This window comes from Nannospalax galili, unplaced genomic scaffold (assembly GCF_000622305.1).
Source record: "Nannospalax galili isolate Female #2095 unplaced genomic scaffold, S.galili_v1.0 scaffold429, whole genome shotgun sequence".
Lineage (NCBI taxonomy): Eukaryota > Metazoa > Chordata > Mammalia > Rodentia > Spalacidae > Nannospalax > Nannospalax galili.
Genome location: NW_008360330.1, coordinates 5,042,088 through 5,054,048, shown reverse-complemented (window position 1 = coordinate 5,054,048; position 11,961 = coordinate 5,042,088). Strand labels below are relative to the sequence as shown.

Here is an 11,961-nt window from a genome sequence, read left to right as displayed (position 1 = left end):
TATCTAAGTTACATGTTTGGTATTATGACTGAATGATACATTCCATATACAGTGCTTAGCAAATTGTCTGGCACATAGTTGGTACTCAATTAACATTAGCTATTATCTTTATTATTATTAGCTATTATCATTATTATTACTGTAATTAAACTGATTACTAATACGGCCTGAAGGTACATTTCTTAAAAGTTAGAGAATACCCTTTATCATCTGTCTTAGTTTGTTCTTCATTGCTGTGACAAAATACTCTGACCACTACCAACTTGGGGAGGAAAGAGTTTATTTAGCTTACAACTCCCAGGTCACAGTTCATCAGGGAGCCCAAGGTAGGAACTCAGGGCAGGAACCTGGAGGCAGGAGCTGGAGCACAGGCCATGGAGGAATGCTGTTTACTGGCTTGTTCCCCTGGCCCCTGCTCAGCCTGCTTATGCAACACAGGTCCACCTGCCCAGGGGTGGCACCACCCACAGTGGGCTGGGCCCTCCCACATCACTCATCAAGAAGATGCCCCTCAGACATGGCCACGGGCCAGTCCAATAGAGGCAATTCCCCAATTGTGGCTCCCTCAACCCAGGTGTGTCAAGTTGACACTAAAGCTATCCAGCACATCATCTATCCCAAATCATAACTACAGGTAAGACACACTGGCATTTATCTAGCAGCTTTTTGCACCTTCTTTATAGAGCCACAGAAACAGCATCCAGGCAATCCATTCTAGAATTTCACAAAATCATATTTCTAGAAAGACTGAGTACAAGCTGGTCAAAGTTGGAGAGGGGGAACTGGAGAGCTGAGGCATTTTGCTACTGAAAGAACAAGTACAAACGAAGCATTCAGCAACTGATGAGTTACTCAGCAAAATTTCAAGGACTCAAACTGCAATGTACAAAAGTTAAAGCTCTTTTTTGGAGGCAGGGGAAGACAACTACTGAGCTCTCTATTTCTGTTTATTGTTTATGGTCAGAAGTAGTTTATTTGGTCCTGGCCTGGATCTCTATGTACTTTCTGGGGATGTAATTGAGTTTTGTTTTTTTTTTTTTGGTAATTTTTAGTAACTGAAAATTTTGATACCAAACTAGAAACCATTTGTCTTCTGTTTTAAACTGGAGTCAATGGGAAAATTGGGATTAAATGGGACATTCCATCTCCTACTTAGCTTTGTTACAATGCATCTATTCCACAAATGGTGTGGCCAGGGGCCTTGGGCACCATGAAAAAGAATAAAGCAAGATAAATTTTATGGGATGACCATGCCATAGACTTCCTATCTCACTGATTAAAGGATAGCATTAGTGGAGACAAAATGTTTGGAGGATGGGGCACCTTATTAGTTTTAGCAGCATTTAACATAGATAAAGCGAAGAAATACCTGTAGTTAACTTATCCAAACATCAGGAATGAGGTCAGATAGATGACTGCTACAGACACCTCCACACAGTATGAGAGCTTGATTTGGAGTAAAGGTCTTCTGGGGAGGTGGAATTCAGGAGACACCTATCTCTCTTACACACACAGCTTAAATTCATTGAGTCTGATGCTCAGTCAAGATTGGGTGCCATTGACTTAATATTTTGTGCTATTGATAAGACACAGGCAGGTGGTATTAGGCTGAGAAAAACTGGTTTGGATGGAAATAGAGTATATGCATGGATTATTAGAGCTACCTAAACTATGGGGTCACAAAAATAGCATCAGTAGTTTCTTTTTCTTTTTAGGTTGCTGGGTAGTGCTTGATCCCACTGAACTATATCCTGAGCCCTGTTTCTCTCTTTTTAATATTTCAGATCCAAGAAGTCTTAAAGTTTATTTTAGGTGATGAGCAATTCACGTTGAAATGGGTCAGCTTTGAAGTGAACAAAAAGTAGCAAAACATTATAGGTTGTCGTTTTTTTTTTTTTTTCCAATTCCTAGAGCATAAGATTAGAAAAATCCAGGAGGTAAGGCCTTACAACTAGTACAAAAGAAAACCACACATGAAGCTTGAATCCTTGGATTTCATAGAATGAAATAGGTAAACCAAAGATGGCAAACCTTGAGAATGGCAAACAAGGACACCAACACTCTGACCCAAACAAGAAAAATTCTAAGAACGCACTGTCTGGGGTATAAGAGGACCACAGAGGTTCAGGAAAACTGGAGGAAGCATTCTTTCCAAAGGCATTAACATAATATATACCAATGCTAGCTATGTGCCCTACATCTATTTTCTTTACCTGTGAGCTGTAAAATCATAAGGCAAGTTGTTCCTAATGTTAAAAAGTATCTTCAGAATACTATGCCAGCATACAAATTCTTTCTTGTTTTTCTTCAAGTGTCCTAAGCCCACGATGCATGCTAGAAGATAATAATATTTTAAATACAGCAGCAACTTTAGTCTGAAATGTTTAAAGTTAAAGTTTATTTGTATTTTTTGTAGGAATATCAATAAAAGACCTCAAACGTATCTATATCTGTACATGTACAAGAACCGTCAAAAATTATTCACAGAACAAAAATAAATCTTTTTTTAGAACAAACCCAGGTAATGAAATGCAGATATGGATCTCATATATGGAACAATCTAGGTGCTATGGAAGCACAAAAATATGGCTTTAAAAAGAAAATAAAATCTTGGGTTTTGCTTTTCTAAGGTGAATTTCTCTTTCTTGAAATAAAAATAAATTATTTAGAGCTATCACTGTAAAATAGTCATGTGTGTTAATACACTCTTATTAAGGCCCTGGAGATGAAAAACAAAAATTGGCAGATAAATTCCTCACAGGTGTTATCCATGTAAATATGCTGCTGTCTGCTTAAGCTGACATTAATGGAGCTAAGAGACGTCTAAGCACCAGTCAAAATTTAACCATTACTACTTATTTTAGATCTTCTGCAGGATGGTGGTCATTGAGTTAATTAGCATTTAACTTTTTAGCAAACTGGAAATTGAAATTTTTCCCTTGGAATCTTGGAAATGACACATATGTGCAATTTATACTTAAAATACTTGTACCCCACTCAGATGATGAAGACCCTAAAACACAGTTTTTGTGGAAATGCCACTGTATCAACACTTAAGTCTGGTTTTTAAGTTCCTAAACATTTTTTTCTAGGGAATAAGGAGGGCATTTGATGAAAGAAAAACAAAACAAACTAACCAAACAAAAAACAACTGAGAAGGAAATTAAAATGTCTGCTGAAACATGGGCCCAAAGTACCCCTTTCCTTTCTTTTTGCATTGGCCAAGTCTGGCTGGGCTGTCATATGAACACTGGGAACCTTCTTCTGCAACCTGTGCTCAGATCAACTTTCTTTCTCTGACTCTCCATGCTACCAAGAGTAACATCTAGGGTTCTTAAGACTATGCCAAACCAAATTCAAGTCACTTTAACTTATATATACATATGACACATTTTAGGAGGGGTCAAGGGAAGCAAATCTTCCTGTTTCTTTGAACTTCTGAGCAACCAAGAAGACTATATATTAGTCTGCCTCTGGATTATATGTCTTCCTCAGGCTCTTTCTGAAAGAAAAATAGACTCTGTCGCATGCAAATTTCATCACCTTTGTCTTGTCAAAACTCAGAGCTTTCATAGATTGGCCGGTGACAAGAGCATGCTCTATGAGAACTGACTGCAACCATGCAAACATAAAAAGAGAGTGTACTTAAAAATTTAACATCTCAACATTTCTTGCTTTTAAGAAACTAGTGAAGTTATTTTAAATTAATAATAATAAAAAAAGATATCCCAGGTACAGGGTGGGAAGGCGACTTTTTATTGCTGGTGTAAGCAGATTTCATTACTAGATTTGAAAATGGGAAAGGTATGGAGCAGAAGTCCTTTAGAACTTCCACAATCTGTAGCAGAAAGTGACCGAAAATGCAGCAAAGCTGTGGAATGGGCTCTGGAGCTCTGGGTCTACCAGTAACAAGCCTAGTCTAGGTCAAGCCTGAGGCTCAGCTGGTCTGCTGACTGATGAGACTGAGGTAATCCTGACAAAGGCTGCTTCCCCCAGTTCAGTCCCATAACTGGCCTTTTCAGGGATTATACCTGGAAGGAACCAGAATTATCTGGTTGGAAGCAAAAGAAATACTAATGCAAACTCACTTGATGGCAAGCATTTTTCTCTGGGGCTTCCAAACAAAAATTCTGATCTCAAGCTGCTGTACCTCTGAGGACACAATGAGAGCCAGGGAAAACTGCTGGTCCATAAAAAAAACAAAGCAGAGTAAAATCTGAAAAGTTTTACTTCTAAAATCAAGCTCAGCCCCAAGGGCATATGTTTCATGCTTACACCACTCAGAAACTTACTTTTTCTTTACTGTCCAACCCCATCATAGAGGACAGAAGCAGATCAGTCAGAACACTGATTCTGACCAACCTGATGGTAAGTGAAAAGGGAAGAGGTGGAGGCCAGCCTGGTCTACACGGTGCATTCCAGGCCAGCTGGGGCTACAGGGAGACCTTGTCTCAGAGGAGGAGGAGGAGGAGGAGGAGGAGGAGGAGGAGCTGCTATAGCAATATAATAACCTCATCTGCCACACTGCCATTAGTAGAAGACTTCCCAGACCCAAACAGCACAGAGGTGATGGACACTGTGGAAATAATGCCGGCCTCATGGAAATGGAATGTTTTGCTGCTTTGGTCTGGAAAGCTTATTACTCCAGTGATGCAAAAGGGAGTGCCTTTCGTGAAGGCTAGTAACATTGTTCTTGTTAGTGGCCAAGTCTGGTGCTACCTAGATATGAACTTTACAAGCATTTCACCCCAATTCCAAAGTCCATTCAACCCTGGTCTATTCTCCCCGATGACGTAGTGATATGTTGAAGGAAATAGGTTTGCAAGACACAGCTACCTAAATCCATCAGTTTTCTTTCAATCAGGCATGCATTTCCTCGTAGCGAAATAAAAGTATGTACCTATTCTGACTGAAGAAACACCATGTAAAATTATGACCTGCTGCTGCTGCTGTCTTCTTCTATCCCTAAAACCCTTTTCAAAATAAACTCTATAGATTGCAACATTCTCTAAAGAAATATTCAGAAAACTACTTTGTTATAGTTTTTGCTCTGAGATAGGGCCTTCTGTACCTCAGTTTGGCCAGCAACTGGCATAAGATGACCTTAAACTCCCGATCCTCTTGCTTCTGCCTCCAGAGTGCTGGGATTACAGGCCTGTGTATCACCAACCCAGTTTACCTGGTACTGGGTTGACAATTTGCCAACTGAGCTACATCCCTAGCTTAGAAAAATATTTTTGATAGCCTAAAAAGATGAGAAGGGTCAAAGGACAATCTAAAATTTAACATCTGGCAACAACTCTGAACTTTCATTCTCTAATCCTCTTATTGTTTTTTTACTTTTTTCTCTTTATTCAACAAAACCTGATAGTAGAGGGCCTTGAAGTTGTCCAAATGTTTTGGACATTTAATCTTGCAATGTCATCAACAGGCCCTCTAAGAAGGACCTAGAATGTTAACAAGATATATTGCATCCATCAATATACTTATCTGATAAACTCTCTATAATCTATAACCAGCACTTGAAAAGCTTTCAAACCTCAATTCAAGATGTCACCCACATTATATACTTAAGGTCACTGAAACTACTCTTTTACTAGGTTTCCTGTGGTACTACTGAAGGGTTTTGAATGACTTAAACATTGCTAGAGCTGAGACTAAGCCACAAACAAGAAAAGATCTACATTTACATCCAGTCTCACCCAGCACAGAGTATTACTTCAGAATCTGTAACCCTTGTTTCCTATGAAGTGATTTTAATCACAGTGTGCCCTCAGTTTGGAGGGCAGAAATAAAAAATTATAAAATAACTGTTAAGGGTCAAGAAAATACCTATGTGCCATAATAGGACATGAAGCCTACAGTCCTAAGCTCAACAAGAAGCTCCTGTTTTAGGTCTCTGACACAGAGGAATTATGAATAAAATTATTTTCAGAATAAAATTATTATTGTGGATTGGGGGCTCTGGTGAAGTTACTGAGGCAACACAAAGATCAACCTTAGGGGGTAGAGAGCAAGAGTTGGGATGCAAGCCTGGGACTTGGTGGAAAGAGGGGCTTGGTGTCTATGCCTGGGCTTCAAACAAAAGAGGGTGCAATACAAGTTCTCGTTTCCTTATAAATATTCTGTTATATAGAAACACTCCATACATATGGTTCCTGTAGGTCTTTCTTCTTGTCTTTAACTTAAAAAATTCTTAAAGTTTATAATTTAAAGTAAACATTAAAGTATTTGAGAAACATCACTTTCTCAATGTAAAGCTGCTTAGATCTTCCTTAAAAATATTCAAAACCCTTTTAACATTATCTTTGTATATCCGACAGCATAGAAGGCATCAATGTTTTCTATTTGTGCATTATATGTACATATGTGAGGATATATGGTATATATGTTTATATAATGTCTATTTAACATGTAGCAAACTTTCCTTCCTCTGGTAATCAAGGCTGCATTCCAGATGACATATCACACTCTGGAGTGAAAAAGGAAGCATTCTTTTTTGTCTTATACTAAAGTCTTTGATCATAAACTAGGTCATTATTACCAAATCTACCAAGAGTGTGGAATAACAACAGGAATGTGCCATCTTCATACTTTTGGTTCTCTCTATATAGCAAGATTAATAGTCATTTTTAAAGAGTGATGCTTCCGTTTTAGATTTCCTTTCATGGAGGGGATTAAAAGAAAGAAGCAGCAATTTAAAAGTTAAAAACAGTGATAAAATTACCTTGCCCATAGATTTGCTAGTACAGCGGATAAAATAAATCTTCATTCCAAGCAAAAAATAGAAACAACAAATGAGGAAGAAATATTTTAGTAGGATTCAGAGATTCCTGCTCTGTTGTAGTTAGCCCTTTTCTGTGTGGAAGAAAGGGTATCTATTTCAGATGGCTTGGTATACTTGAATAACCTCCCCAGCGGAGAGTAAATCCTGTTGGTGCTGATTGCTCTCAGCATGGGGAGGAAAGGGCAGTAGACATGTGAAGATGAAGATGGTATACAAAGACACAAATATTTATAGTTCTGTCAACTCTAAAGAGAAAAAAGAATACCCTTTATTACAATAGGAATAAAAATCAGAAAGTCCCATATCTAAAACAGAAAATTCTCATCTGTTGCAGAGAGAGGGAAAAAACATACTGACAGGAGTTCAACAGAAGTCACTCCTAAAGTCCAGTTTTGATACAATCAACCACTTTTTATCTGTGTTCTCTGAAATGCTGACTCTCCAAATCAGATCAGCTGTCTGCCAGAACCATCTTGGCCTATCAGTGGCATAATTATTGTTTTGTACAGATTGTGGTATTCGCATGTTCCTAAAAGGGGACCAGGATTTGGTTTTTAACTGGCAGACGAATCCCTGAAAAAAATTTCATTCTGACAATGTCCTATTGCACTCTAAGTGCTTCTAGCTGACAGGTACTTGGTCTCTGCCTACTGAACCAACAGGCTCACTTCTCACTCATACTTGGCTCCTACTTTTCCTCTAACAACTGCAGTGCTTTCAACAAGAGGAAAACAATAATAAAAATAGCAATAATTAAAAAGGTAATCTACATTATTAACTTCCTTTTGGTATATTACAACGGTATTTTCTGTACATGGCCCAGAACTAAGTTCCCTATGTACATAGAGACATTGGGGGGAAAGCATAGACTCTGGAAGTCTTTGCCTTATGCCCTGAAAGAACAAGGTTCCTTTCTTCATTTACGAGTTTCTCACCACATTGCCATTTTGAAGCAATATTCTGTAAACCTGGAGGGGTAAAGGGCTGGGGATAGGAGAGCTGGGCAATTTCCTTCTGTCTCCTTCCACAGCTTGTATTCACAAAGGCCATCAACAGCTGCTGTTTTTGAATTCACCATTCTCCGTGATGGAAAGCTTGGTGGGGTTGGTGGGGGAGATGCCATTGCGGACCTGCATGCTGTACCGCTCCTTCACTTGCGTCAGAGCACTCATCAGTCTTGTGTTGGCCAAATCCAGAGACACGATCCGCTTTTCCTACAACATACCAACCATGGTTTTATTCAGGCTACATGGAGGAAGCCACTCCCTTTCTTTCTCCCATCAAATGACTCGTCCAATACTTTCTCTCACATAGAAGTACACATGGTGCTTCCCAAACAAATGGAACGTCTCTGCCTCTTTCTGCACATTGGTTAGGTTCAGCTTCCCCTCGTTTTTTTTTTCTTTTGTCTCCTCTATTATCTCTCTTTTTTTCCTTTCAGCAAAACAGGACTTATTATTAATATTTTGGGGCATTCATTATTAGGCGGTCTTGTAAAAATGATACCATAGGTAAAGTTGCCCTATATAGTAAGTGCTTTTGGTCAATACTAAAACATGGAAATTCGGTGGCAAAGAAAGAAGCACCAGAGGTTTCATTTTACAGAAGAGAAGTGCACATGATCCATGAGTTCCTACACCCCAAAGAGGGCATAACAGTCACATCTGGAAAGAATTCACATTGTGCTCAAAATTAAAACAATACACGGTGGCAGTTTAGAGTCACCAACAAGGTGAGGATGCGAGAGCAAGAGGAGATAAGAGCAGCCAGAAGCTTAGACCAAGGAGTTGTTTGAATATGGGGAGGGAGATGTGGCCGAAAGAGATGCTATAAACATAACACATGAGAACAGACAGAGAACACAGTCTCCTAGACCCATTCCAGCTCAGTTACTCCAGGAAAGCTGCCCAATAAGGGGATGCTTTCATTTTGCTCTTCAGTCTTAAAACAAAATAAAGCTTTAGAGACAATATTTTAGAATTAAGGGCTGTTGAATATTCACATACCCACCAAAAAATGCAAAAGGAAGGCAAAAAAAAAAAAAAAGTACAGTAGGACAAAACATTATTCTTACAGAACTTAGGAGAGACCTTCATCACTGCTTTAGCAGCAAGGTAAATCATCCCAGGACCTTTCCAACATGAAGTTCATATTTCTCAGAAAATAAAGACAAAGACAGTCTTGACCTATGTTCATTAATTGAAAGAAACAGCCTATGAGGATCAACACTGATGCCAAACAAAGCTTTCCTTCCTAAGAGTCTTTGAATTTACCTAGGGAGAAGCATGGTGAGATTTAGTTAAGGTAAGGTTCACAGCCAGGTAGGAGGACTGAAGGCTGTTGCTACTTCTTACTATGAAAGCAGAAGCGACACAAGGCTACCAACCCAGCACTGGCCCGTTGGAATGCATGCTACAGGAATAATGGCCAGGGCAAGTAGAAAAAATATGGGTACAGCTACAGACAACTACAGCATCAAGCAATACCTTCTTTTATCTCTCACTTTGCTGAGTGTAGGGACTTATCTGAATGGCAACAGAGATGGTGGCTACAGTTTCAAATGTGTGAAAAACAAAAACAAAAACTCCTGCTTATTCCTTAAAAATTCCTTTTCTCTGGTGGTAAGATAGAAAAATTACTATTATTATCTATAGGTTAAAAATGTTTGAATGAATAACTTGTTTTAAGGATAGGAAAAATTCAAAGAAAGAGCTGTGAGGCTTTAAAAAATAATTATCTAAAAAAAATTATAGCCAGTGGAATTTAGTGGGAAAACACGTATAGGTTTTTTCAAAGCCAATAGGTAAAGACTGGCCCTGCTTCATGGAGAGAAATGACTCTTAAACAGAATAAATGGTACTTTAAAAAACTTTAAATAATCAGGCTATATAGGGAGACCCTATCTCAAACATTAAAATACTTATTTGGTTTTCTTAATCAGTATAATTTTTCTTGTGTGTTTCATATTAAGTAAAATACCATACTATAACTGCTTATTTCTTGAAATGAATACACAAGGAAAGACATCTCAGTACTGGGATAAATTATAAGGTCCCAATACTAAGGAAAAATAGGGTTCTCCAGGGTTTGTTAAACCGCCAAACCAAAATAAAACAAAACACCCCCAAAACAACAACAAAAAATTGATTCTTAAAGGGTCAAAAAGAAGGCCAAGGAGGATGTTAATTATGTATTGCCTGCATAGGTAATAAAGGTAATAACTGATTCCGAGCAACTTCCCCTACTAGACAGCTGAAGGCTTCCAAGCCAAGAAACTCCCTTTGTAGTTTCCCCATTGTTAACCTCTCAAAATAAGACAGAAAGTAAAAGAAGTAAAATCAAATAGGACCCTTCGAAAGTTAAGTTCAGTTGGCAAAAGTTTCTCTGACATGTTGACTCTGCCTGGACTGGAAAGCAAAGCAATCTAACACACCTGACAGGAAGGACTTAACACTGGAGCACCAGGAGCTGGAATGTGTAGGAGGCCAGTGCACTGGCCAGGGCTGGGAACTGCTCAGCTAGAGAACGGATAGGGTTTACTTGCCTGTTTGAATAATCTCATTTCCATTTATGACCTGTAATTTAACACAGCGGAGATATCACTTGCAATAGTAACTAGGCAGCTGCTTTGTTTCTCATAGGAGAAAGTCCCTCTCTGTTCTCCATCTAGTCACATGGAGAGATCCTGGAGTCACAAGGCCTCATGATTGGGGGTTAAAGGTGGTACATTTCCTGTCTTATTTTTTTTTTTTTTTAAAAAGATTTCTTGGTACCATCATTTTGATCCCCATGTCTGAGCTATAAGATCCAGGATTGGTGATTTGGGCACTCATCCCTTTGCAGTTCTGTAAAGAAAATGGTTGAGGCCAGCCTGTGTTTTGCAGAATGAACTGACTCAAGGAGAGAGGGAGTTTGAATTCATAGACAAGGATCATAGGGCTGCTGAGAGATGAAAACCATTCATGAGCACTTGGGTGTTAGTGTTCTGAGAAGTGCTAAGATTAATTCTAGTGCACAGAAAACAATTGTTATTATTTCAGAAATAATTTTTACTATTAGTGACACTAAGACACATGTTGGGGATATAAAATTATGGGTTTACCTCTTAGGGAAACTATTATTCCCAAACATGTCTTCATTCAAGCAACAAAGTCAGAATGGATGCTCTGTTCCAATGAATACTTAAGACGTAAGATTGGTTCTTACAGAAAAAAGGATCTGATACAAAGTCATTCATTACAAAGGACACACAAGGATGTACAGTCTTTGGCTATAACAAGATTCTAATGTATTAGTAAGCCTATAGCTTCCCTTTTAGGACATTCTATATGTATGTATGTATGTATCTATCTATCTATCTATCTATCTATCTATCTATCTATCTATCATCTATCTATCTTATTTATTTTGTTTATTTATTTATTTATTTTTATTTATTTACTTACTTACTTACTTACTTATTTGACAGGGTCTCACTATGTAGACCAGGCTGGCCTTGAACTCACAGAGATCCACCTGCCTCAGTCTCCCAAATGCTGAAATTTAGGGTGTGTGCCAATATTCTGGCCCTGTCTTTGGTGTTTATGATTTGTGCTGTGCACAATTCAGCAATTTTCAAAATGTGGTCTAGTAGATTGTCTGAGTATTCCTTAGAGATTCATAGTAAGTCTTGTAAAATAAATATTATATAGTAAGGTCTATGTTTTAGTAAATAACATACCACATTTAACCAATCTCACCATGTTCTGACCCATTAGTTGAGAGCAGTCAATGGGAGCAGCTGGATGTTGGTCTAAGGAAGGTGCTTTGGCACCATCAAAATAATCCAGAGAGTCAAGCCACTTGAAAACCACTGTCTTGAGGCACAGACCCAAAGTATTAATTGCTTTGACAGAATGTAGATCTGACCAACTGAACTTTGAGGATACTATTTCTCCCATGTCTGAACAGTGACACCGTCCAGGTTAAAACTGAGTGCTTTTGACTCCTGGTAAATTGGATTCATTCCCTGGATTCCACCATTAGTGACTATGACTTCTGCTTCATACCAAAGTCAAAATTGGGGGCAAGTACAGTATAAACCTTCTAGAAATCTAGTGATAGGGTTGTCCTGTTAGCCAGCAAAGGCATGACTATGACACAGGAAAGCTCCTCTTGCTTAGGACTGACTGGAT

General features: G+C 38.5%; 1 protein-coding gene and 1 long non-coding RNA gene across 6 annotated transcripts in view; one reads left to right on the top strand and one right to left on the bottom strand.

The window, feature by feature from the left end:
- Positions 1-518: 518 nt before the first annotated feature.
- LOC115068973 lies at positions 519-7,357 on the top strand. The gene is made up of 2 exons (XR_003848329.1): positions 519-4,387; positions 4,458-7,357. It is a non-coding gene; the product is annotated as an uncharacterized LOC115068973 (long non-coding RNA).
- The window catches only part of Rasal2 (RAS protein activator like 2), a 384,331-nt gene continuing 379,401 nt past the window's right edge, over positions 7,032-11,961 (bottom strand). For 3 of the 5 annotated variants that reach the window (XM_017796364.2, XM_008826125.3, XM_029560207.1), the window contains exons 18-19: positions 10,332-10,362; positions 7,036-8,001 (exon numbers count right to left, since the gene is read on the bottom strand). In XM_017796364.2, the coding sequence (XP_017651853.1) occupies positions 7,859-8,001; positions 10,332-10,362 (174 nt within the window). In that variant the 3' untranslated portion in view covers positions 7,036-7,858. Of the gene's footprint in view, positions 8,002-10,331; positions 10,363-11,961 lie in introns of all 5 variants that reach the window. The other 2 variants (XM_017796365.2, XM_008826126.3) reach the window with 2 other exon arrangements.